Source organism: Fusarium poae, chromosome 4, assembly GCF_019609905.1.
Source record: "Fusarium poae strain DAOMC 252244 chromosome 4, whole genome shotgun sequence".
Taxonomy (NCBI): domain Eukaryota; kingdom Fungi; phylum Ascomycota; class Sordariomycetes; order Hypocreales; family Nectriaceae; genus Fusarium; species Fusarium poae.
The window spans coordinates 2722269-2749353 of NC_058402.1; the positions used below are offsets into that span (position 1 = coordinate 2722269).

Sequence of the window (27085 nt, forward strand, 5' to 3'; positions counted from 1 at the left end):
TCAGTATGAGTAGATCGTGAGAGTCGGCAGCGCAGCGCAAGAGAGGATATATTTTGTCGATGTCAAATCAGGAAAACGAGTGTGACAATGATGATAGCGATAGGTAGGTCTAATCCAAAAAGCGCGGAGGTGGATGGAGGTCCGGTTCTGGGCGGGGCGGGCAGATCGGCAGACTTAAAAAAGACACGGCAGAGATGTAAAGAAGGCAATATTGTACGAGCTAGACCTGGTCCTAGTCCATGACGCGGTCGATCAATGATTGCGTGATAAGTACGAGCGTATAGAACAAGCAAAACGATGAATCTACCTAGGCTAGACGAAATATGATGGACAGGCGGCAAAGAAAAGGTAAGATGCAGAGAGGAGGGAAGGAGGTTGGAACTTTAGTAGAAGATACGATGGCGGTTAGGTTCAATGTTAAGTCTACTACCCAACCCAACCCAGCTAAGTTAGACGGCACAACGAGAACGGCAGCTAGACGGATGCAGGGCAGATCGATTAAGCAGTCTCTCAACTAATAGAAGCTTCGTTTTCACCTTACATAAGCCAAGACGGCGTGGACAGATGACCCCTTGGTGACTTTTCAATGGTTGCTTTACAGAGAAGACGCGAGCAGCCCAGGGATTTTATGTACGCCATGCCACCAAGCTGTAGGCGGTAAGGTACAAGAGTTCAATCGCGCCAATCCCAAACAATGGAAGCGACCCTGAGGCCAGAGAAGGATAACATCCTGTCTCTTAGGTACAGTGTACCTGCAGTATTGTGTTTGATCGAGGTTGTATCCAGGTACCTATGTTCTCGCTAAGCAAAGAGAGGAATGCCTGATACCAGGTAGTTGGGTGTCATTGTTTGATTTTATAACAAACTGATAGGAGATATAAACCAACTCTCAGAGACTCAGACCGATAACATACATATATTCTTTGTGTTTATACTCTCCTAGTCTCCCACTCATTCAGCATGTATACAGGCAATCGGAGTCAATCTCAGAAACACCAACTTCTAGACCTCAAAACCAGTGATACATTCTAATCATTTTACATTATTTTTGATGTCTTGGGGCCCAAGGCCAAACCTCAAAGAGTGACCCACTGGGTAGAAGGTGAGATGGTTCCCGGGATACTCTTTTATCACGAGTGCTAACTAAGTTATTATAATAACATGCATATCAAAATGCCCGATATAAATTGTCAGGCTCTTTCAAACCGAAACACCACTATTTGAAAATTTTTGAAAAAAAAGGAACAAAAGATGTACATGACCTCGAAATCTTTACTAAAAGTCGGCGGCTGGAAACCCTTTCTGGTGTTTGTATTCTCAGGAAAAAGGCAGTGATACAGTATATGAGTTAGTCCCAGTTGTGTAAACTGCAGTTACCTGTCTGTACTTCTGTATTTCGGCATGATCTCTCTAGGTCCTCTCAACCGACCGTTGCGCGAAAGACAACCGGTTTATTAACTTAATACATTACATTGATCCATCATGTTTACCAAATACGGGGCAATCTGCTGGGCAACCAGGCAGCTAGTAGCTTTCACTGGACGTTGTACCAGCAAAAAGCTATCCGTTGGCGGACTAAGTTCTGGAGTCTGCTAAAAACAGCTCTGTGGTGCCTGAAGGTAGCTCATTGCTACCACTTTCGAGGCCATCTATTGGGTCGTTGCCAAGCACCTAAACATGCCGTCAGTGGAGGTCCAGAAAAAAAATCCATACTACTAAGTCGCCAACTGCGAGTTTGTTTGTTACTTTCCCAGCTACAACCTCTAGGCCAATCCTTCCACATCACCACCGCTTCTTCTGCTCTTTCTTTTTTTTTTCGTCTTCCACCCGCCCCTCCCTATAGCCTCTTCACCTCAGCACATTCCCATCATGGCAGCCGATATTGGTCAGATTGCTCAGCTTCTTGACGCAACTCTTGATCCTACAGAGCATCGTAAAGGTACTTGATCTCGTCACTCCCCCATCGTTGCCCCGCGGTTTGGAAACTAATAAACAATCTTTACCAACAGCCGAGAATGCCCTCAAGCAAGAGGCTGCCAAGTCTCAGTACTCCCTCAGTCTTCTCAACATTGTCAACTCCGACACCCTACCACTAAAGACCCGGCTCGCCGCCGCTTTGGCCTTTAAGAACTTCATCCGAACATCCTACGTGGTGCGTCTTGCCCCTCTCGATCGATCGTTTCCGAAATGCTAAATCTTGAATCTTGGTATAGGACGAGGAGGGCAACTACAAGCTGCCTCAAGATGAGGTTCAAGTCATCAAGGAACGCCTAATTGGCCTCATGATTTCGTCACCGGCCAACATCCAGGCCCAGCTTGGTGATGCTATTAGTGTGATCGCAGATTCTGATTTTTGGCGACGATGGGATACCCTTACGCAGGTCGGATACCGCCCCCCCTCTATGCAGCCGTTTATAATGTGTGCTGATCTGTTGTGCAGGAGCTTGTCAGCCGATTTTCCGCCACCGATCCCAAGGTCAACGTTGGTGTTCTCGAAGTTGCACACTCCATCTTCGCCAGATGGAGACCCTTGTTCCGCACAGATGAGCTCTACATGGAGATCAACCATGTGATCGAGACATTTGGACAAGCTTTCCTTGAGCTTCTCGTGGTAAGTTTCGATGGTCAGAACTGATAACTTCTTTGTACTTATGATTTTCTTTCGTACATCAGACAACCGACAAGAAGATTGCCGAGAACAACGATAAGAAGGATGTGCTGCGCGGCTGGTTCGAGACTCTTGATCTGCAAATCAAAATCTTGCACGATATGTCTTGCCACGACTTACCTCCTATTTTCGACGAGAACCTAGGCAGTATCTCTGAACTTCTTCACAAGTATCTCACATATTCCAACCCATTATTGGAGACCGACGACGATGACGAAACGAGCATAGTCGACACTGTTAAAGCCGATATTTGTGAGGTTCTCGAACTTTTTACTGTCAAGTTCGATGAAGACTTCTCCAAATATTGTCAACCCTTCATTGAGAAGGCCTGGAACCTGCTGTCGTCTACTGGTCCGGAGACGAAGTACGACGTGATAGTCAGCAAAGCTCTGCATTTCCTGACTGCTATTGCGTCCTCCGCACAGCACTCTGGCATCTTTAACAATGAGGAGGTCTTGACCCAGATCGTGGAGAAGGTCATCCTACCCAACGTCGCGCTTCGCGAATCGGATGTTGAATTGTTTGAGGATGAGCCGATCGAGTTCATCCGAAGGGATCTCGAGGGCTCTGATACCGACTCACGACGACGATCTGCCACCGACTTTCTCCGCAAGCTTCAGGAGCGATTCGAAGCCCCTGTCACCACAGTAGTATCCAAATACATCAGTCACTATCTGTCGCAGGGTAGCAGCGACTGGAAGGCCAAGGATACTGCTATCTATCTATTCCTTTCTATTGCTGCCAAGGGCGCTGTGACTGCTGCTCAAGGTGTCAAGACAGTCAATCCTCTGGTCAACGTTGTCGAGTTTTTCGAGCAGCATATTGCTCAGGATCTCATCAACTCACAGGGTGTCGAACATATCTCTAAGGTTGACGCCATCAAGTATCTCTACACTTTCCGAAGTCAGCTATCCAAAGAGCAATGGAAGGTGGCTCTGGGCCCTCTGATTCAGAACCTGAACTCAGACAACTATGTTGTCTACTCATATGCCGCTATTGCGGTGGAGCGTGTGCTGTTCCTCACGGATGATGCTGGCAATGCCATGTTTCCCCGTGCTGATATCGAGCCCTTTGCCAAAGACCTTCTTGGCCACCTCTTCAAGCTCATCGAGAAGGAGTCTAGTCCTGCTAAGTTGCAGGAGAATGAATTCTTGATGCGCTGTGTCATGAGAATTCTAATTGTCATCAAGGACGGTGCCGCTCCTTTGCTGGACAATGTCTTGACCCATCTTATCCTCATCACCAATGTCATGAAGCAGAACCCCAGCAACCCTCGATTCTACTACTATCATTTCGAGGCCATTGGCGCCCTTGTCCGATACTGTGCTCCCAGCAATGCTGCTCTTTTCAACGAGAAGCTGTGGAGCCCCTTCCACCAAATCTTGGTCGAAGATGTCACAGGTGAGCTGAAGCAGCCGCATACCAGCCCATAACTTGCTAATATGTTCCCAGAATTCATGCAGTATGTTTTCCAGATCCTCGCTCAGCTATTGGAGTCCAGCCCATCCGAGACCATTTCGGACAACTACAAGGCTCTGCTAGGCCCTCTTTTGAGCCCTACTCTTTGGGAAACCCGAGGTAATGTTCCGGCATGCACTCGTCTCTTGTCCGCTGTCATCCCTCGAGCATCCCAGGCTATTCAAGCTGAAAACCAGCTGGAGCCTGTTCTTGGCATTTTCCAGAGACTTCTTAACTCAAAGAAGTCTGAGTTGCTCGCCTTCGACATCCTCGATTCCATTGTCAAGACTTTTGAGCCGTAAGTCCCGAATCCATACCCCGTTATACAATTGCTAACATCATGAAGTACTGGATTGGAGCAGTACTTTGCCACAATTCTTCGGCTGATATATACCAAGCTTCAAGGTTCTCCCTCCGATGCGTTCAAGCTCCGCTTTGCTCGCTTCTACCACCTCGTGTCGGCTCGCCTTGAGGCGGGTTACGGTGCTGACTACTTCATCAAGCAGTCCAATACGGTCGACCAGGGTGTTTTCGCTCAAGTTTATCCTGCCTTCGTTCTGGCCGAGACTGAGCGCCTTGCTCGCCCTGTGGACCGAAAAGTTGCTGTTGTGTCACTGACAAAAACCCTGTGTGACTCGCAAGCCTTCTCTCAACAGTTCATGAAGGGCTGGGCCAACAGCTGCCGCAAACTACTGTCGCTGCTAGTAAACCCCCCAACTGTGAATGTTGGTGGCGACGAAGTTGTTGCTGAGGCTGATGTCGACGACATTGGCTTCGGCATGTCGTTCACTGCATTAAACACCTGCAAGCCTTTGGCCAAGGATGATTTTCCCGAGATCCTTGATGTTACCAAGTGGGTGAAGGAATACATGGTCAGTGCCAACCAGCGACACGGTGGTGCTGTCGAAGGCTTCATTGGTGCGAGACTGAACCCTGAGGAGCAAGAGGCCATCGTCAAGTACATCCGATAGACTATCGAGATGTCATTGCCGTTACGAGCGACATGTGTGAAATGAAGAAAGAAGAAAAGTTGAGGGAGCGATCCTGTGTGCTCTGCTGTGAAGAGGGCCTGGAGATAGGATTTGCCAAGGATACCAGTGCCCAAAAAGGGATTGCGGATACAGTGAATTAATTGATTGATAAATTGCATCAGAGGTAAACAGCTAGACAAGAACGTCCCAGCTAGAAATAATAAATGTCACAAAGTATCTTGTACAGTACAGTAAATTAGAAGTCCAGATAATACTTCACTAAACTCCTGGTAATGTTTCAGGATTGCCATTGTAAATTGTGGAACTGTATGTCGTCCGAATCTATTGTTAGAAAACGATGCTTGCTCTCGGTATGCCTTGAATAGCACCTTTTGAAAGGAGCAGGCTATGCCGGCGATAAGTGGTATTCGAGACATGACCACGCTTCGAATACTTGTCATATAACCTTGACCAAGAGTCCATGTATGCCTATTTTAACACCAAAATACAAACACCGATCCATGCTTACAGAGACTAAAACAAATCATCCAAACAGAAAACGCCTGGGGCCATGAAGTCAACAGTCCCTTCATCTCCATCATAAGAATCGTCATTACGATGCCATTATTCGGTATCGAAATCGTAGAAAGCTTGCAATGTGCGCCAAAACTACACATATCGATGTCTCTTGCAATTGCTCCGTGGCAAAGGAAATGGCGACAGATATTTCTTCGCCGTCATCGAGGGGACGTAGAATCGAGTCAGGGAGTTGGTAGTCGTCGTTAAAAGATTCCGAAATACTCTCACTCATCAATGTGGTATATTCAACAAAGCACGCCATCTCTGCTGTTGACGCCAGCGCCGTTGTGTCATCCGAATAAAGCGCTTGAATTCCAAGGGTCAGTCTTGATCCAGAGTCGACAAGACGGATCATCGTAGATTTAGTGTCCGACATGAAAGGGACGTGTGCTGGAGGGCGACCTCGCTGCTTCTCCAGGAACTCCTCCCACCAAGGTTCGTCTAAATGAACAGTAAGCTGCTGCTTCTCAATACTCCTCAGTTAACTTGAGTGAAACTCACCTTTTAGTGGCAGTGCTCGATGTTGACACGCGTTTATCTCCGTTCGACCTGACTGAGGAATCATCCGACACCTTGGATGATGCTGTCACGTCCAACCTGGCCATGTTGGCGATCAAATGAGGTGTACTGTTGGTTCGCTGTGTGGGACTTGGTCTAGTTTTAGCATGTGCCGTATGGGGTCGCATTGGAGGTGATTGTTGTAATATTGGAGCCCTCGACACAGAGGAACGGGCAGATGGTGACAAAGGTGCTGGACCACCACGATCAGCGATAAATTGGAGTGCACGCTGCGTTGTAGAGGGTATTAAAGCTGGCCCTCGCCGGTCAGGTAGACCACCATACGCATCCTCGTCCGAATCGTCCGAATCACTGTCGTCTTCTTCACTGGAGCTTTCAGATGCCTCAAAAGCACTTCGCATTGCCATTTGCTGAGCCCGCTCTGCCTTTTCCCTCTGTTTTATCTTGTCATCGGCCTCCCGCATCAATGCGTCAAAACGAGCTAGAGAACTCAGATTCTCCTCTCCGGGTACCTCTCGCTCTGAACCAGGAATACACCGCATCTGAAAAGCTCTGTCAAGAATAGTCTCACGTGGTCCAGGTGGAGAGCTGGATTCAACTGTGGCAATGGAAGGATGCGGTGGTTGAGAGCCAATACTACTGCGGCCTCGGATTGGCGAGCTCATTGTCGATGATCTACCTTGAGCTGATGTCCAACCTTCAATAAACTCCCCTTGGTAGTCCCCTGTGGTGTTGATAGGAGATGGCAGATCGGTTGGAAGGACTGTAGTATAATGCTGTCCCGGGATAGGAAAGTTCATTTGTTGTATTGGGAAGTTGTTGCTTGAAGGTGAAGAGACGTCGCTGCGTTTTGATCGTAGACTGGGCGATTCGGAGCTAATGGTGAGCGGTCTTTCTCTAGTTGTAGTCGTGGTCGTTGCTGTCGATTGAGTAGTAGTAGAGCTTTTGTGCTGGAGGCTGCGTAGATCAGAACGACCGGATCGGTTTCCACTGGAAGGTCGGGAGAAGTATTCGGAAGTATCACGAGACATGGATGCAAACGGATTTGAGAATTGGGGCGACATGGGGCTTTCTGGGCTCATAGGTGACTTCCTGGAAAGAATGCTGCGCGCCCACTCGTGTAAACTTGGATGATGATCATCCGGGGGTGTACGAAACCACAGAGTTGTTGCGTTAGCCTCTTTGCTCGAAGATATCAGACCGGCGGCTCGACTTGAACGACGCTTTTTTTCTTTATCGGCGATAGAGATGACGAGGGTTGGAAGAACCGGCCCTTGTTTTCGATGGTTGACCTGCTGGACCTGGCAGTCTGTGATAGAGTTTATCGGCCATTGTTGGATTGGTTCAGCATCCTCCTAGAATTGGAACAGGTCAGTCAGGAAGACTAAAACAAAAGCTTCGAAATGGAGCAGCAAGCGTGATTGTGCTTAAATGTATATATACCTTGTGTTTGTAGATGAGAATGCAGGATTCCTCTGTAGGCAGTTTGGGGAAAGATCTGCCACCACCAAGACTGTTATTGCGACCGTTGGATATCGACTGTGATTGACCAAGGCCAAGTCTGGTGTTACGTCGTCCCACAACAACATATCGCAGCTTTTGTGCCCAAATCAGTAAAGGTGCGGAGATGGATTGAATGCCGACAGGCGATAAAGGGACTAACCTTCCAAACAGCTCTACCAAGAATTTGTCCCCGTTCGGGGGGGACCATGAGCATTCCTTCCAAATTATCCATGCTGAGTTGAGTGTAATGGAGAAGAAATCACGATGCAGGTTGGACTGAGAATCAAAAAGTGCCAAAAAGGAAGGGGGAAAGCAATAGAGCGAGCGATTTCAAAGTCGCATCATGAGAAGGGTATCATGGGCGAGGGCGTATCAGGAGACGAGATAACCCGGCGACGAGGTACTAGGTAAAGACAATAGACTCCAAGGAACAAAACGACCAGAGCACGGCCAATCGACAGCGAAGTGAGCGTAAAATAAAGACGAAGCTGAAGAAACCGTTGACGTGGAATGCAGAGAAGAAAAATAGAAGAATCGAAAGATCCAATGGTGTTGGTGGCAAGCGGATGCAAGCTAAAGGGGACTCGGCCGGAAAATGAAGGGTTTCGGCAATGAGCTTTCAGCAGATGTCTGGAGGAAGGTACTCTGTAGGTACAGATGCAGGTACTGTACGTACTACGACCGTCCCACGTTGTAAGGTCAGTAGAGGCAGGTAGGTCAGCACGTCGTCTAGGTCGTCATCCAGTGCGAGAAGAAGAGCACCAAGTTGGAGCAATTGAAGAAAACCTAAGCGAGAATTGCTTAAAGTATACCTAGAGGTAGCTTTGCCTGGTCTGATGTGTTTTTGTTTTATTTTACGGTAGGGACCTAGGTTAGCTTAGTAGTCGGCAGGTAGCACGTACGTACTGACCAGTTGACTGATTAATCAACTGAATGTACAGATACGGAGTACGGTATTGGTGTTTGGTTGCTTCCTTCTTCCCTTTCTTCCATTGGATTGGATTTGTTTAACCGACCTTGACCGACCCCTGCTTTTTCTGGTTGATGGGACGGATGCGGGAGGAGGGGACCATGCTGAGATAGTCTGAGCTTATCCATATTGGATGAGACATCCATGGTTAGCACGAGGTTCACTACTAGAGAGGGACCCCACCATGATGGAAGGCTAGGGGGAAAGTGCGAGGGGTGATGCGGGTGGACTGGTACTAAGGCAGGTACGAAGGATACTTGGACAGGGAAGCAGGCGAGATTAACGTCTCGAACAGAAATGGAAGGGACAGCCTCAACATCAGCAACGTCTTTCCCTGATAATACCGTCGTAAAATGCCGTGAAATGCAAGGCAGCTATGGATGGATACTGGCCTTGCAGCATGTATGGCTATAGACTTTTGGCTTAGCTCAGGGACAGCAAAAGTTGGTTTTAGATGGGAGGACTGAGCGCAAGCACCCATGTTATCTAAAGGTACTAGCTAGGAGGTGTCGAAAAACATGAGACGTGAACCAGTGGTTTAACAGCGAATTTTGGTGGAGGCGGGTCTCATGTTTTCTGACCCCCCGAGGACTAGGTTAGTACTATGTAGTTAGTTATACAATTTCTCTAAAACTCAAAAGGCGCATACCAACATTTCAATGTTATGACTTACATGCATCCGATTTTGCAGTAACATCAATGGATAGGTATCAGAGAGTAGTACAATGGTTGGTTGGTCTCTGGTTAATTATTACCTAGTTGCCTATATTCTTTCCATTTACGGGCAACTCTTGAGAAGCTAGCCTACTAAGTCAGTAGGTGAAGCAATTATGGCCAGTGATACTGACTCAGGTAATGCCATCATTGTCTGCATAGAAATCACTCGTTATTGTACTGAGACCTGCGCTTGAGAGAAAATCGATCATCACGTATTCATTTTAGCAGAATGATCGATTGTCTGTTATGACAAACTTATCCCATGATATTGTATACCTTGCTTAGGTAGTAGTGTAGCAGGCATACCCTGAATCCAACAGAAATGGCAAAAGAATCAACACAGTACAACTCATAACCGTCCATCGTCCATCTCTTTCGAGTGGAGTAAGCCTCTGTAGAACACGACTCAGGGTCGTGCCTGTGTAGCAGATTGCCAGATTGCGTCTGCAAAAGCTGCATTAGTTCGATCGCTCTCTGTAGTCAAGCCATGATCTAACAACCTGATATCCACTTGACTGCTTTTGCCACAAAAAGCCTTCCTTTGCGCGCCGTCTTTTCTTTTGGCTCCAGTTGAATGCTTCAACACGTTATTTCCATCAACTTTGACTGCCCGGGTGATCGCCCAGCTGTGGTCCAAGCTACTCTACTATTACTAGAAGCTCATACCTTCCGGTGTGTAAGACTGCATGTTTCCAGGGGGAACACTGTCTATACTGTACTGATGCTGGTTAATAATCCGATTCAGTGGGATCTGACCCAACAACTTGCTTGACCCTGTACATAGTGCGAGCGGCCTGTGCTTGAGACATGATTAGTTACCTATCTTAGGGTCTCTCCCGCGAGAAATCAAAACGCCAACGCCAACGCACCCATGTCTGTGTCCGTGCGTGTTGATCCATGCTTGGACGTTTCCCAGAGTACGGTACGGTACACGGATAAATGTGCTGGGATGGATCGAAAAAGAAAGGACCTGCATCGCCGCAATGCCGCAATGCTCTGCAGCTAACATGTTTCTTGTAGATGCAAGAGGATGGAAAAGAAACAACTCCAACGCTGACTGACTCAAACAACCTTTCCTATGCGGTTGACGTTTTCCGCAATACAACTGACACTCATTAAATCATACGCCACGGCCTTCTGAAAGATTTATGGTGGTCAGCATTTGATAGGAGCTAAAAGCTGGCTCTGTAACATCGCGCTTGCAGGCTTGGTTTGTCGTCGGAGATATGAACTGTCACTCACAAGCCTCTGTATGTACACAGTACGAAAGGAAGACAATTAACCGACCAAGACGCGGCGCCGGCCCATCCCGTGCTCGCTCTGAGATCTTGGAGCCAAAAACTCAACTCCTGAATTTACATTGTGACTAACATCAGTCCAAAAGAGCCAGCGTCGCCTATAGCGCCAAAACCAACCAAGATACGTCGACTACCTGTATTATTTATTCAGTGTCCACATACTATCAAGTGCCGACATGTCATGCAGGAACAAGGTAAGATTGCAGACCTAATCTGAGTTGACGGAGACCCTCCTCGACTTTCTGATAGATCCTGACAGTTTACACCAGCTTATAACACGATGGATGCATAACTAGGTACAGAAACTGTCGGCGGCCGGTCCTAGTCCTGTTGTCCTTGGATTCCTCACCTCACAAGGAGCAGAGGGAATAATAATGGAACTCCCAGGATGGTTCAGGGTCTCAACATGACATTTGGCATCCCATCAGCACCCTCTTCCCAAAGCAGTTGTCATCTCCATCAAGATTGCTTACGACCGTCAACTACCGAGCGGTTCCCATCCTCAAGCTGTTGGGATTATGTCATCTCTTGTTCGAAACAGACTGGTGATAATTCTTTATTGGAGCTGGAATATCACAGGGTCTTTTTGTGAGCACTGTCTCGGCTCTCTTCTAAAGCCGTAGGAAAGTCAGACTCTTTACGTCTAGTAGTAAGTACTTCGGTCCTTTGTTTGCACCTCGGCGGTGCTTAACCTCCGCCTTGCTGTGCACGTCCTCCTGACATGGTGCTGTGCTCTAGCTTCAGGGGTTCAGGTCTGCGTGGCTCGATAATGCACCGATCATCCAAGTATCGATCAGGGGTTTATCAACAACCCTAGCAACCCTAGGGGACAAATGGAACCTTGACAACAGTCAAACCCCACATCGCGATACCGCACCTTAGGCAGATGGCAGGACGGAATATTACTATGTTTACGAGTACCACCGCTAATTATGAGGAAATACCACGCTTTGGTTTTTTCATGTGTCCGAAACTCTTCGGCACCATGGGTAGCAAATGCTGGCTTTTGGCATCGTGCGGTACGACTAGCAAATACCCTCCTGGTTTCTAAACAGCGTTTCTCGAAAGGCTTTCCGGATACGTGCTGCTTCGGTACACCTATCAGGTTTCGCTTGTCTCATTTGTTAAACACAGTCTTGATATCAATGGACATCAGTACTTTTTATCCAAAGCATGCTCATTACTTTTTTTCTAGAGGGTACTTGTTGTGCCTTCCTTTCTATGCTTGCCCATCGGCTGGGAATAGCAGCATGACGAACTGGGACCAGCCATCCATAGACTCTTATGGACAGTCGGTATACTGATGAGGCTCAGTTTCGTTCCTCGAGTGTCTCGGCTCTTGCTTTTGCTCTGGTCTCAATCTTCAGCACATGCAGCTCATGTTGTCACCACCCCAAAGTTGGAGTGGACAACAGCAATTTTCAGATTTAGGGATTTTGACACTTGAGCACATGCATATCGATCCAGTTAGCCTTCTCCACTATCGAAGGAAGGCGACCAGAAGACTCAGTCATGTTGTCGATCTTTTTGCCCCGACTAGGACATAATCGCGAATCAATATCGTCCCGGCAAACGCCAAGTTACCGGATTTCCTGTTCAGATCCCTCGCAAATGTGTTCCTGACCGCCCGTCGCCCAGCACAAACCTTGTGACTGACCGTTGGATGTTCGCCTACGAACCCGCACATGGAACACGACGTGAAATCATACCAACTCCGCCACAGATTGAGGCTGTGGTCCGCTGGCACCAGTCTTTATACCGCACAAGTGACAAATGGTGTACCTTCCCGTGCTTGATATGACCATCAACCGTCTGCCCTGGTCCCAGGATTGGACGCATATTGTGTACTTAGGGGGTCATGCAGGTACAGTGCTCCCTTAACTGGGGTGAGGCTCTGGGTCACGAGCTAGTCCAGCTTGCTCAGCTCTTACGAGTGTCAGCAATAGGCCACACTAAGCGGATATATGCCTGCTCTTGGTTAATTATTCAAAGTTTCCACTGACTTGCCCTCGTCCCGTCCGTCTCTCCACAGCAACTCCACTTCTAATCATGAAGAGGTTTCGTCTCCACGTGCCAAAGTCAACATGGCCTCGCTTCGTCAACTTATACTCGGAAGCGAATCATGAGGGATAGTGACGGATCGCAATTCCTTCAAACCTGGTGCAAATTTATATCAGTCAAGAGTCACAGCTTAACCGATTTCCATATTCTTCACGTGTTGTTTTATACTGAAAAAAAGAACGACAAAGAATAGATAGCCCAGTCCTCAGGGTATCAAAAGATTGACCGCGAGAAGCATAAGAGACGAAATCAGTAGGTCAGTTTATGCTCCTTAGACTACAGCTCTTAGACCACTTATTTTCATCTACCCCAAGGCTTAAAAGGCCAACTTTTCTGCTACCCACTAGCCAGTTTCAGGAGAGAAATTCTGTGACCTGGGCGAATTAGTTTTGCGAAAGAATACCAAAAAGATAAGTATTTATGCTATAGCTCAGCTTCTAGTTATTCTCTAGAATTCAATGACGTGTCTTCCTTCAGCACTCTCCAACACAGAAGCTCCACCAAAACCATGATCTATCTTTCGTCTCTATCCCAAGTGTTGGCATCGTTGGCACGGTTCTGAAGGTACCGGGCTCGAATTTCGACGCTGTGCGTTTTGTTGGTCCAACTTTGCGACTGTTAGCTATTTGTTCAACCGTTGCAGACTTAGTACTCACATCTTTAGCCGGCCATCATCCCCGCAAGATGCTATGACATAAGGATCGGTGGGATTCCACGCAACGGCGTTGCAACGAGGGTGGTGCCCAGGCAGCCGTTCTATTGCTGCGCCGGTGTTCTTGTGCCATATTAGAATATTCCCATCCTCGCTACCACTCACTACAAAACTTTCGTTGGCTCCGCCAAAGGAGCTGCGTATCAAATAATCACCACCTGTGTGCCCGAAGAATTTCTGCACCGAATTACGTGTCACAAGGTCAATAAGCTGAGCTTCGCCGTCGGATTTGTTAATGAGTAAATGACGTGAGTCTTGACTGATACTGACGGACGTTGGCCGCTTGTTCAGCTCCATATCAAACTCGAGCTCATGTGTGGTGGCGTTGTAGACGTGAATTCTTCGTTCGTTGTCGAGAGCCACAAGCCATCGGCCATCGAGTGATCCGCATAGATCCTCAACGCGATGCTTCTTGCCCCAATCGTATGCCTCACTACCTGTGTGTAGGTTTATGGTGCGCAAGCTCAATGCAGGGTCCAATGTACCGAGAACAAAAGACCGGTTGTCGTGAGCCCAAACACAACCACTGACAGGTTCTGAGAATCTGTTAAACTGCCTTATCAGATGCCCATCCTGGATTCTGCGTTAGCATTATACCCAGCTGGACAATCCATGGATTACTCACGCTAGTCGACCAAAGCCTCGCATATCCATCCCTTGCACAGCATAAAATCATCGAATCATCAGGACTGAATGACAAATTACCAACTCCTTCATCATGACCATCAAGAACCTGTGTAACGGAGAAAGTATGTGTGTCCCATATTATAACCTGCCGACTACTGCCACAGGCAGCCAGCTTCGAACCATCATGTGAGAATTGTACCTGCCAAATCTCATCATTCATGTCAGTGAGGTCCAGTGCCACCTCTGTGGGAAACCATCGTCTGTCACAGAAGTGGTCTGAGTAGAGCGATGGCGATAATGCTTGAGTATGATATAAACATGTATCAATCTGGCTCTGCTTAACCTGCTCGAGAAGAACTGCCAGTCGGTTCTCTGGTAGCATCACTGAAGGCGATATGCATTCTTCCCACGTCAGCACGAAGTTCGGTAAGGGCATTGCCAATTTACTCACTCGACAACTCCGAGAGGAGAGATTTTCGGGATTGGCCATTGGCACCGTCCCAGTCGGCTTTGGCCATAAGGTCGTCAACAGAACGACACATCAAAAGACTTGATAAAAAATGGAGTTTTCCAGTATCATGAGAAAGCGGTGTCAGCTCACTTCGGAGTACGACAAGAGCCCGGCTGGTATCTTTCTGTTCTAGAAGCTCCAGAAACTTCTGTTGTCTTAACCAGAACCGGATGGCATTACGGTCTGCACTCGGTGCCAGGACAAGCCCATTCCCTTGACCCTCAGTCTCGAATGACGCCCCAGCAAGAAGCTCTTCAGCCTTGGACCAGGAGCCACCGAGTACTGCCGACCTGAAACCAGCTACAGTCGGGCTCTCCAGTTCGTAACCGCTCTCGCGGCTTACATTATCAGCAGCAGTTTGATAACCCATATCTGACAGTGCTTGTATCAACAATCGAGTAACCTCTTCACGGTTGTGCCCAAAGTATTCGGAGGGCATTCCATGGCCTTTGGTGACTGTACTATTGTTGTTGCGGTTCGTCGAACCATTCATGGCAGATTTATGACCATTAGTGACCCCCATAGATGGCTCAGTTGAACCGTTAGAGAAACCCAGAGGAGCACCATTATGGGGATCGATGATGTCGCTCCCACCCATCGTGTCGTTTTCTCTCCGTCGTTTGGTCGGCGGCTCAGTAAGATCGTTGTCTGGCGCTTGAGAGCTGTCGGGCTGGGGACCGGGGGGGCCGCCAGAAGCCGGAGAACGTCGACGTCGTCCGAGTGCTTGAGTCGGCGTCTGACCCGGAAGTCGTGCAGGGTTGGCAACTGAAGAGTCTATATTCGCGATGCCTGTCCGAGCTCGATTCCGGTTCTGTTGGTGGGCGGAGGAAAGGGTCGAGCTTTGAGTAGAGGGGGCGGTGGAGGAATGATTAGAGTTGATCGTGCTAAAGTTAGAAGAAGTCGGAGGAGGAGTGTGAGGATATGGCATGTGACGGGGCAATGCGGTTCTAGAAGAGGATAAAGCGCCAGAAGGCACTTGTTTTGTCTTGCAGTGTCTTTAGTGACGATAAGTATAGAAAAAGGCCAGTGTATGTTGATATCAAGCTCTACATTTGGCGTTGAAGGGAGTGACCGAGTTGACGTGAGATGTTGTTGTTGTTATGTTTAAGGTACCTAGGTAATCTGTGTTGTCTGTGCAGGTAATGTGGTAGGTACCTGCCACTTCCCGTTCTGTAGGTCCGTTGCATCCACCAGAGGTGGGTGGTCCTCCATGGTGAGGTCACCCATTAGAAGCCCCAGGATCTAGGAGGTAGGTACTAAGGAGGTACATAGACTATTAGCGGCTTACTTTAGCGAGTACGGGCACTTACAAAGCAACCTACCTAGGTAGTAGGTACCGGGTGGGTCAGCATTAAGTTAACAAAAACGTTGACCTCTCAAGCCTTAGAGTATAAAAATAAGTAGTCTAAGAACTATAGTCCAAGGAGCATAAAGTGACTTGCTAATTTGGTCTCTTATGCTTCTCGGGGTCGATTTTTCTGATATTCTGAAGGGGACACCTACTAAATTTCCCGTGGAGCTTCAATTGTCTTTAGTGGCTGGATAACCAGCGCAGTTATCTGAATCATGAATAAATAAGTAGGTAGTGTAATTAGGCATCTTTGCAAATGAAGACTACCAAATGAATGAATATGTAGGCTCAATAAGTAATACGGTGTCTACATAATTTCGCAATAATACTAGTATTTTGATCAAATCAGGAATAAACGTAGTTGTTTTAGCTCTCAATGGTCTCGAGGACCGATGTTCAAAGTTGGGAAAGTAACAGGCACACATGCCTACCTACCTAGGTAGGTACGTTTTTCTCCTACTCTGATCTGTACCTACCTACCTGTAGAGGCATCTTGACTCTTCTACCGTCGGGGAAGACCTTGAAGTAGAAGCGAATACGTAACCTGTCTGCCTATATGCACTCAGTATAGCTGTGCTGTATTATAATGACTCCATCTATACCAGGTAGAAAGAAGCCTCATACCCCCTATTAGTTAAACATCTTTGAAAGAGTGCATTTATTCACATATGTGCCCAAGGGTTTGTCTTTGTATCTAGCTGTGCTCCTACTAATCAGCAGAAGAATTCTTGTCAAGGCTCTTCCACATCAGCCGCCCAGATTAGAGTCTGGACTCAGGGCGAGGTGTCGCCCCCACACCATTAGTTACAACTCATGACGTTCAGATCCCATGCCCTTTCAGCATTAATAAGATAACCTGCTGGAAGAATTATATATGCCATGTCAGATCTGGAATACCGAAATTGCATGCCTCATGGTCAGCACTGTTGTTCCAGATGTAACTATATTCTTTGAAACTGATCTACCAACCTCGACCGCCATTCTGTCTTGTAGGATGGATCTTACTTAGCTTCTTATCAATATCCCTTGTGACTGCGAATGACCCCACTACTCCTCTACATAGGTAGGTAGGTAGATAATTATCTCACACGCATGATCCTTCCCAGAACACTATTTCTAGACTTGCGTGATTCTGAATCATTGACGGGCCTAGTCTCCTATCTGATCTTTGTCCCACTCCTAGGCGAGAACATAAGGGTTCATCGCGTAACATTGCTGTGTACTGTAAGTGATTGTAGTCTACTAAACACAACTTTGTAACAGTGTTTCTCTCACATCATATATGGCAAATCCAAACTATTGAGCTTCTCCTTGATGCCATGTCTTACAAGTCTGTTGATGCAAGCCCATATTTTAATTGTTTTTTTGTGACATGCTGAAAGTTGGGTATCGAGGCGTCCAGCAACAACAGCTAGCTAGCTGCCTGAGCGACCACGTATTGACAGTTTCGTCATCTGGGTTTATTTAGTACAAACCATTGTCAGGCACCCATATATCTCATATTCAATCAATCATGAGCTGACGTCTCCTTCAGGCTGCCAAATTATCAACACCAGGTTCGCGCCACAGTATGGGTAATCACGTGCCGCACTTTCCATTGCCTGTCATCACCTACATACAAGTGACGAAAGGCAACTACTAGCAGGTACCTAACTTGCTGCGCCACTTGTGGCACAAAATAAGGACGTAATGCGGCGCGCAACTCTTAGTGCCATTAGGCTCGTGAACTCGGTGTCGTCTTGCGAGTCCCTCCTTTATTCTAGCAACACCACGTATTTCCCATATACTACGACCTGACTCTCCTGAACGTTTTTCTATTCTTGCGTTCTACGTAAACGGCACCCATCAATATACGTCAGGGCCGTTTCAACGCTTACCGTCAAGACTGCGCAACGATTCTTACCATCCTCCACGCCGACCGCTTCCCGAAACTCAGCTATCTGCCCCCCTCCGCACTATTCGTTCTCGACACGAAACGTTCATATACACACTTCGAGCGTACATACGAGCTAGGAAATAATACTCGAAGATGAGCGGCTCCCTTGTTTCACAGGGTGGCATCTCGGATCCTGCCCTGATCACGTCAGTTCCTGCTGTCACTCTTGCTATGCCCTATTTCTAACCCCCACCGGTAGACTCGTGAACAAGCTTCAGGATGTTTTCGCTACTGTTGGTGTCAACAATCCTATTGACTTGCCTCAAATTGCCGTCGTAGGAAGTCAGTCGAGTGGAAAGAGTTCAGTTTTGGAGAATATCGTTGGCCGAGACTTGTGAGTCTGCCGCATACCGCCTGTTCTGCGTTGCGCCTTTATGGATAGGAAACTGACCGTCCTTCTCAGCTTGCCCCGAGGCTCCGGTATTGTAACCCGGCGTCCCCTCGTCCTCCAACTCATCAACCGTCCCGCCGAGAGCAATGGCGTTAGCGCTGAGGAGGTTGACACCTCCAACGACAAGCAGGCCAATGCCGATGAGTGGGGAGAGTTCCTCCATGCCCCTGGACAGAAGTTCTATGACTTCTCCAAGATTCGAGACGAAATCTCACGGGAAACAGAAGCCAAGGTCGGAAAAAATGCAGGCATCTCTCCAGCTCCCATCAACCTTCGCATCTACTCCCCCAATGTCCTCACCTTGACCCTCGTCGATTTACCTGGTCTCACTAAGGTCCCTGTCGGAGACCAGCCCCGCGACATCGAGCGACAAATTCGAGAGATGGTTCTCAAGCACATCGGCAAGTCAAACGCCATCATCCTCGCAGTCACCGCTGCCAACCAAGATTTGGCCAACTCGGACGGTCTCAAACTGGCACGCGAGGTTGACCCTGAGGGACAAAGGACTATCGGTGTTCTGACCAAGGTTGATCTGATGGACGAAGGAACCGACGTTATCGATATTTTGTCCAACCGTGTCATTCCTCTCAGACTGGGCTACGTCCCTGTGGTCAATCGAGGCCAGCGAGATATCGACAACCGAAAGGCCATTAACCAGGCGCTGGAGGCCGAGAAGAATTTCTTCGAGAATCACAAGGCTTACCGCAACAAGAGCTCGTACTGCGGAACCCCTTATCTTGCCCGCAAGCTGAACCTCATTCTCATGATGCACATCAAGCAGACCCTGCCGGACATCAAGGCTCGCATCAGCAGCTCTCTTCAAAAGTACTCGGCTGAGCTGGAAAGCCTTGGCCCCTCTATGCTTGGCAATAGTGCCAACATTGTTCTCAACATTATCACAGAGTTTACCAATGAGTGGCGAACAGTTCTAGATGGTAACAACACTGAGCTGTCGAGCACTGAGCTTTCAGGTGGTGCCCGTATCAGTTTTGTCTTTCACGAGCTGTACTCCAATGGTGTCAAGGCCATCGATCCGTTTGACGTCGTGAAGGATGTCGACATCCGCACAATTCTCTACAACTCTTCTGGTTCTTCTCCAGCTCTCTTTGTGGGCACTACCGCCTTTGAGCTGATTGTAAAGCAGCAGATCAAGCGCTTGGAAGACCCCAGCTTGAAGTGTGTATCCCTTGTTTACGACGAGTTGGTGCGAATTCTCTCGCAGCTCCTCGGTAAGCAGCTCTACCGCCGATATCCTTCGCTGAAGGAGAAGATGCATGGCGTCGTCATTGCATTTTTTAAGAAGGCTATGGAGCCCACCAACAAGCTGGTCAGGGACTTGGTATCCATGGAGTCATGCTACGTCAACACTGGCCATCCTGATTTCTTGAATGGTCACCGAGTAGGTCAACCCAATAATCAACTCGATCACTGGAGGGTAGCTAACTCCTGATTTAGGCGATGGCGATGGTAAACGAACGGTACAACCCCAAGCCTGTTCAGGTCGATCCCAAGACAGGCAAGCCTCTTGCCGGGACTCCCCGAGCCGCGAGCCCGACTGTTCCAGATGGAGAAAATTCTGGCAATTCGGGTTTCTTTGGCAGCTTCTTCGCAGCCAAGAACAAGAAGAAGGCTGCCGCCATGGAAGCCCCTCCCCCTACTCTAAAGGCTTCCGGTACCCTGTCAGAGCGCGAGAACATCGAAGTCGAAGTTATCAGTACGTCGACCTGAGATCACACCTACTAATTGTCTGTTACTAACAGTTACACAGAGCTGCTCATTTCTTCTTACTACAACATTGTCAAGCGTACCATGATCGACATGGTTCCCAAGGCCGTCATGCTGAACCTTGTGCAGTAAGTGCCCCATAACTGTTACCTCTGTAATTTTTCCTAATCACTCGTAGATTTACCAAGGATGAGATGCAACGAGAGCTGCTGGAGAACATGTACCGAACCGACACATTAGACGATCTTCTCAAGGAGAGTGATTTCACCATCCGAAGAAGAAAGGAGTGCCAGCAAATGGTTGAATCTCTTTCCAAGGCTAGTGAGATTGTCAGCCAAGTACAGTGATGTCATTCATGAACAAGGCTTCTTATCATCACGTCCCAATCCGGCGTCAGAGTCAGGCTGGGCCCATCCGCAGCCTCTTGTTTCTCCGCGAGCCAACCGCTCAACGGGGTCACTGCATAGCAGCAATTCCAAGTCACCACATCCCGCGCATCACTATTTTTTTCGATACCACTACTTTTCAGAAGGAGACCTAGAGTAGACTGCTTAATGACTTGCATTCGATATGCATGATTCGGTGCATGCACATGACAAAAGGGGGTGTGGAGGCGCGGCGTCTTTTGGGAGGTCAAGAAAGCGGGAGTAATTGGGGGTACTCGTGTTGACCGGATAGCTGGGCCTTTCCTGGTTTCATCTTCGATGTTGTGTTTTCTTACGAGTGCTCTTCGAGGGGCTCGAAAGATTGTGCGAACACGGGCTTGTAGGTAGAATATATAATCAGTCACCCATTATGTTTTACGCTTCACGCTTCACGCCTCGTGCCCTGTGGCGAAAGATTCCCTTCTCCCAAACGTTTACAAAGAATCATTGATTAAAGACTACATCGTCTGACCCATATTTACTGATCAATATCAAGTTATCCAAATCATAACTTAGACGTCTCTTTCAGCACTAGACCCCCTAGATGCAACACATACTCCCTTCCGTTCTCCCACCCCATCCATCGCCTCAGCACTTCTTCTCCTCCCGCTCCTGGCTTCAACAAATTTGCTTCGTATCCATTTCCGGGTACACCAGGTCCTTGTCCAAATCGAACCGGGTCGACATGCCCAACACCCTCCTTCACAGCTAAGCACGGCGTCTCTCGCAATGTCACTGCCGGCCGTTGATCACCCTCCCGATCATGATCCGTCTCAAGTTCACTGTACTCCAGTACAGGAGTACAACACGCATCTGTACCGTCAAACATGGCCTCCCACTCGGCACGGTTTTTACTGTGGAACGTGTCGGTCATTAACTTGCGCAGTTCCGGCCAGCGCGTTCTATCCTGTTGGTCTTCTTCCCACCCTTGGTTCGCAAGTCCAAGACCCTTGAGTAGCGCCGCGAAGAATTGTGGCTCAAGAGCACCGACGGCCATGTACTTCCCGTCCGATGTTACATATGTATCGTAAAAGGGGGCACCCCCGTCGAGGAGATTCTTCCCTCGGCCTCTGTTCCCTATCTGTGTCTTGAGTCCCATCCGAGGAAAGGTTGCTAGATGTGAGCTACCGTCTACCATGTTTGCCTCGACAACTTGTCCGCATCCAGATGACTGTCTTGATATGACAGCCATCAAGATTCCTTGGAATAGTATGGCTCCCCCACCAGCAAAGTCTGCAAGGATATTCATCGGTGGATGCGGTTTCTCTCCGTCTCTCCCAAGCATGCTAAGTGTTCCCGAAACAGCGAGATAGTTTATATCATGGCCTGCCATGAGTGCATACTTTCCATCGCGACGGAAGCCAGTCATTCTACTATAGATGAGTCTCTTGTTGAGGTTGCAAAGCACGTCTGGGCCCAGACCAAGCTTCTCAAGAACACCAGGACGAAATGGATCGATGAGAACATCTGAGGTTGTGGCTAGGCGCTTTATTAGAGCTATGCCACGCTCTGACTTGAGGTCCACGGAGATGGACGCCTTGTGTCTGGCCAACACGTCCTCTGTCGGACGCGATGCACCGGACGATGCGCGGTCAATGCGAAGGACTGAGGCGCCTGCATCGGCCAGAAGCATACCAGCATAAGGGCCTGAAGGGATGTTAAACAAGCACATTATTCGTTCCGAAGAACTCACCAGGAGCAAGACCAGCAAATTCCAGCACCTTGATGCCAATTAAAGGAGGACGACTTGTCATATTAGGTAATAATGTTGAAATCTTTAAGAAGGGGAAGGATTGATATAGTGCATCAACTACGGTAAAAAAAAAAAAGCAAGTTTCTATGTTAGGTTTTTATCAACTTAGAAGAATGTCAAGCCACTACCCCGCGATACCATCACAAACCGAGGTTCCACCTCCGGCCCCGGTTATCCCGCGCACTCGGCTCATACCCTTGACATTTGGCCACGGCGCGAAAGTGGGGGCCATGGCGGCTATCAACTCAACTCTTACAGAGTACACATGGCAGTACAGAAAAGTACATATACTACAGTAAGGCTAGTCGATGCGAGGCAAGGCTTTGGATAGGGGGACGTAGTATGGGGGCCTTCCGGATATCCCAGTCAGACGTATAGATAGGTAGTAATACTTCTATTTCGAGCAAGTGGGAGTGGAAGCGGAAGTGGGCACAATTGTAGAAGTCTCACGGCGGCATCATATGTATGAGTATATGTTCTTTCATTCTGAGTACTACTGGGCTATAGAAAAGTAAACAAATCGCAAAATCCAATCCAGTCTATCTAGAAGAAAAATAAAGACAATGTTCCATTCTTGAACCCCGCCAACGCCCTACAGAATGCATGCCCAGATAGTGCCAAAGAGAACGCCATTCCATGCAGAAACAAGCAGAGACTTTGTGAGAGTTCTGAAGGACCAAATAACCTTGATGTGAGCTCAGCTCGGGTATAGCGGTCTTCCTGTTAGTCTCGGATCTCTCGCCTCATGCTTTCCCAGGTTGTCCATCTTAGTACCAGTCACCCTGGTTGTGCATGGCCTCGGCAACCTTGATGAAGCCAGCAATGTTGCTACCGGCGACCAAGCTGGGAAGCTCGCCCTCCTTGGCTTCGACATACTTCTGAGCGGTCTCAAGACCGGCGACGAATGCGTCCTTCATGATGGCCTTGAGGCGGTCATCGACCTCCTTCTCGGACCACTGGATACGCTGACTGTTCTGGGCCATCTCAAGACCAGAAACGGCGACACCGCCACAGTTGGAGGCCTTTCCGGGAGCGTACCAAAGAGCCTGGGCACCCTTCTCCTTACGGTGAGCCTCAAAGACGTCAATGGCATCGGCAGTGCAGCCCATGTTGGAACCCTCGGCAACGATGAAGGCACCAGCCTCCAGGAGAGCCTGAGCCTCCTCCTTGTTGACCTCGTTCTGAGTAGCGCTGGGGAGAGCAATATCAACCTTGCCAACGTGGACCCAAGGGCGGGCACCCTCGATCCAGGTGAACTTGTCCTGGTGCTCGAAAGCAGTCAGGGACTGGTGCTTAATCTTGAGAGCAGCAATGTTGTGGATCTGCTCAGGAGTGAAAGAAGAACCCTCCTTGGCGACGAGAGCTCCCTTGGAGTCAGATAGAGAGACGACGGAACCACCAAGCTCGATGATCTTGAGAGCAGCGTACTGGGCAACGTTGCCAGAACCAGAGAGAGCAACACGCTTGCCCTCGAAGCTGCCGCGGTTGGCGTGCTTGAGCATGTAGTCGACGTAGTAGACAAGACCGTAACCAGTGGCCTCAGGTCGGATCAAGCTGCCACCCCAAGAGAGACCCTTACCGGTAAGGACACCCTCCCACCGGTTGCGAAGCTTGCGGTAAGCGCCAAAGAGGTAGCCGATCTCACGGCCACCAACACCAATATCACCAGCAGGAACATCAGTCTCGGCACCAATGTGCTTGGACAGCTCAGTCATGAAAGCCTGGCAAAATCGTCGGATCTCAGCATCGGACTTGCCCTTGGGGTCGAAGTCGGCACCACCCTTGCCACCACCCATGTTAACTAGAAGCTTTGTTAGTAAATCTGTTTCTATGTTGCCCTGAGCCACTCCCGTTGCCCCGCAATATGCAGGAACAGTCAAGGGCTCAAACAAGCGCGGCGAGGAGGTTACTTACGGCCAGTCAGGGCATTCTTGAAGATCTGCTCGAAACCAAGGAACTTGAGGATGGACAGGTTGACGCTGGGGTGAAATCGGAGACCGCCCTTGTAGGGACCGAGAGCAGAGTTGAATTGGACGCGGTAACCACGGTTGACCTGGAGGTTGCCCTTGTCGTCTTCCCAGACGATGCGGAACTGGATGACACGCTCAGGAATGGCGGCAACAGCGAGAGCAGTGCGGTACTCGGGGTGCTCGTTGAAGAGGGAGCTGTTCTCGAGGGCAGAGGCGAGCTCTAAGAGTTCAAGTCAGAATCGAGTTTGTTGGTTTACTGTGGATTAGATTGCTTACCGCCGTAAGCCTGCTCGAACTCGGGCTCTTGAGGAAGGTGAGACATAGTGTTCAGCTGCATTTGGGGTGTATATCGAAGGAGTTTGTAGTCGATGTCTGGTTTGAGGACTGTTTCTGACAGATTCGATATATCCAATGTGTTGCACAAGAGTGAGATGAAGAGGTAGATAATTTGAATGAAAGACGAAGGGACTTGAGGTTTATATGGTTGTTGAGATGGGCACATCAATTATCCTCCGTGGCTCTTTCCGTCATGGCACCCACGTCCCCGTCCCCGTCCCCGTCCCCGTCCGCATCCGATATCCATATCAATGGAAGGGAAGGAGCGGAAGACAGTACATAAAGGCGGCAGGCAAAACGGGAGCATATCCAAGTACCTCGACTGCCGTGTTCAAAGAGATAGGCACCCGCATTACTATTATCCCATCTAATCGAGTGACAAGACACACCCTGACCTAATCTTGGTCGTTCCCGATAAACCCCAGTATCCACTCACACCAGGGATTACAGAGTACACCCGGGGGTTTTATAACACATTGTAAATGGCTGCCTTTTATGATTGAGAGACTACCTTTCAACAGTGATTGCAACTACTGTAAATACTAAGATAAATAACTTCCTACCTATATAGGTACAAAGGAAGTTGATTAATTGTTCTGTTGTTGATGGTAGACGTTCACGGTCGACATGTGATAACCCACTAATAATACACCCAAGGGTATTCCTTTCATCGGTAGAAACGCCGTCGCCAATTCCCCACCATCAATCAATTGGATCTCTCATAACTATGTCGCGCACATCAACAACCTATGCAATCATTACATGGTAGCACTGCAGGTAGCTTAGTAGCTAATCTGCCGTTGCCTCCTGGCGCTTGGGCATCCATTGGATGTTCAGCCTCCGATATTCGCTCTCGCCGTCGGTGATGTAGGTCCTGCCTACTAATTGTCTAGGTTGGTACAAACTGTAGTTACAGCCATGCGTGGCCTTGCCCTGTCTAGTAAAGATCAATCCATCATGATACGGTTCTTATTAGCCAACACTCATTATTCCGTTTCATTATCAGATCTTTTCCATTCGCTCTGTGCTGAATGCAACCTCCACGCGCGCCACTGTCGCTCTTTTTTCCGTGTAGTGGGGGTTGCTTCTTATTACTGATCTGTACCTTATCTTGGTTTTGATGAAATCATCAACATCAATCATCGATATTCGTTTTTAGGCATTGCTCTGCGTCAAGTTGAGCTGGATGTTTCATTGTAGCCCCTAATGCCAGGATATCCTCAGTCAACTCTAGACAGTTATCACTACGAGTCTCTCTTGCTGTATTCCAAGTTTGTCAACATGCAAGGTAAATAAAATGCAAACCGTGTCAAGTCGTGGCAGTGTCTTTCTAACCGCCATAATCCATCTACCTACCTCATAATAACCTAAAATCTAAACATTAAACTGTCTGTCGCGTGTCAATTGCATCAACAGCCAAGCTCCCGGGATCTTAGCCCGACCAAGCGCACCAAATCAAACAATCCATTACCAATTCTGAATCCAAACAACTATTCAACATCCAGGAAAGGAAATCAATCTTGGTTGTTGTCGAATCAGAGACGTCGTAACCATGCGGGAATACCGCTGCATCTGCAGCGCATCTTGCGCATGGTACCCTAGTCTCTTTGCTTCTCTCTCTCTCTTTTCCTCCTCCCCCGGCCTCTTCCTCCGACCATGCGAACCTGCACTGCAGTTTTCTAGTCTGGGAAATTATCATCCTTGTCCAAAATTCATTCTCAAGCACATATCGACACTCCCCCCGGACCCTGAACTGTTACATTACAGTACTTATGTAAGTCTAGATACTATCATGCCATTCTCATTGGCCGCCTTGTCATCTTGTTTGAAGAATGAATTGACATCAACTCACACTCCAGCCAATCACACTCTTTATCTTTACCCTTGACGAAAAAAGAGATCTACTACACTATCAAAACCATGACACAGTCAACCCCAGCCCATCCATCATACGTTACCGAAATCCTTTCCCGAACCGTGCCTCGCCTCTTGTCTCTTGATGGCGGGGATACTAGGGACTGACTAGACAATTGCTGGGATCATACTGTAAAATCCGGGGAGGCCAATATTCTCTCACCAATACACCTCCCCGTCCCCGGACCGATTAGCCACCCTTAGTCTCCCGCCGTTTCACCCTTTGCTGCTATTCTGCCCGAGGTCGCCTCTCTAGCAACTTACTCACTGTACAGTAACTAAATGATTCTGGTCCGCCGTTTACGGATCTGATCTCACAGATCCATCCGGAGATACATGTCCACTCGAACTGAACTTAGTCCTACACTTCGGAATCCCTCCGAGAACCACCGTTTACAGTAAAATGTCCGGAACAAACCACCGAGCCGCTAAATACCAAGCCCCAGGACTGTTCTTTGGGCTTTGACCACTACTATCATGAATTTATTTGTCCATGAAAGTTCTCTCCGGCCTTTCGCTTTCATCATGACTTTGACCCCCACCTACACCCCTCATACCATGATCCTTACTTGGGCATTGAACATGACTCCATTCCGATTCATTCCGTATATCCTCAATTACCATGCCGAAAACTTCTCGTTCTTTTATAAACCTCAACACCAGTCAATTGCTAGTACAATGTCTTCGGTC

At 48.4% G+C, this 27085-nt stretch overlaps 6 protein-coding genes across 6 annotated transcripts; 2 read left to right on the top strand and 4 right to left on the bottom strand.

Moving 5' to 3' along the window:
* Nucleotides 1-1869: 1869 nt before the first annotated feature.
* FPOAC1_010944 (uncharacterized protein) lies at nucleotides 1870-5097 on the top strand (the record flags this gene model as incomplete). The annotated part of the gene is made up of 7 exons (XM_044855331.1): nucleotides 1870-1939; nucleotides 2010-2152; nucleotides 2214-2381; nucleotides 2441-2611; nucleotides 2674-4069; nucleotides 4121-4424; nucleotides 4473-5097. 7 exons carry the CDS (start codon nucleotides 1870-1872, stop codon nucleotides 5095-5097), a joined length of 2877 nt encoding a protein of 958 aa, XP_044702644.1.
* Nucleotides 5098-5710: 613 nt separating this feature from the next.
* FPOAC1_010945 (uncharacterized protein) lies at nucleotides 5711-7930 on the bottom strand (the record flags this gene model as incomplete). Its single annotated transcript, XM_044855332.1, has 4 exons — nucleotides 5711-6149; nucleotides 6178-7550; nucleotides 7639-7791; nucleotides 7859-7930. 4 exons carry the CDS (start codon nucleotides 7928-7930, stop codon nucleotides 5711-5713), a joined length of 2037 nt encoding a protein of 678 aa, XP_044702645.1.
* A 5327-nt stretch (nucleotides 7931-13257) lies between these two features.
* FPOAC1_010946 (uncharacterized protein) lies at nucleotides 13258-15522 on the bottom strand (the record flags this gene model as incomplete). The annotated part of the gene is made up of 4 exons (XM_044855333.1): nucleotides 13258-13351; nucleotides 13401-14029; nucleotides 14082-14485; nucleotides 14535-15522. The coding sequence occupies 4 exons, from the start codon at nucleotides 15520-15522 to the stop codon at nucleotides 13258-13260; spliced, it is 2115 nt and encodes a 704-aa protein (XP_044702646.1).
* Nucleotides 15523-17974: 2452 nt separating this feature from the next.
* VPS1 (vacuolar protein sorting-associated protein 1) lies at nucleotides 17975-20344 on the top strand (the record flags this gene model as incomplete). Its single annotated transcript, XM_044855334.1, has 6 exons — nucleotides 17975-18027; nucleotides 18081-18215; nucleotides 18285-19671; nucleotides 19728-19986; nucleotides 20041-20125; nucleotides 20176-20344. The coding sequence occupies 6 exons, from the start codon at nucleotides 17975-17977 to the stop codon at nucleotides 20342-20344; spliced, it is 2088 nt and encodes a 695-aa protein (XP_044702647.1).
* A 583-nt stretch (nucleotides 20345-20927) lies between these two features.
* FPOAC1_010948 (uncharacterized protein) lies at nucleotides 20928-22176 on the bottom strand (the record flags this gene model as incomplete). The annotated part of the gene is made up of 2 exons (XM_044855335.1): nucleotides 20928-22069; nucleotides 22116-22176. The coding sequence occupies 2 exons, from the start codon at nucleotides 22174-22176 to the stop codon at nucleotides 20928-20930; spliced, it is 1203 nt and encodes a 400-aa protein (XP_044702648.1).
* Nucleotides 22177-22942: 766 nt separating this feature from the next.
* Nucleotides 22943-24482, bottom strand: GDH2 (NAD-dependent glutamate dehydrogenase; the record flags this gene model as incomplete). Its single annotated transcript, XM_044855336.1, has 3 exons — nucleotides 22943-23976; nucleotides 24090-24365; nucleotides 24422-24482. 3 exons carry the CDS (start codon nucleotides 24480-24482, stop codon nucleotides 22943-22945), a joined length of 1371 nt encoding a protein of 456 aa, XP_044702649.1.
* Nucleotides 24483-27085: the final 2603 nt, after the last annotated feature.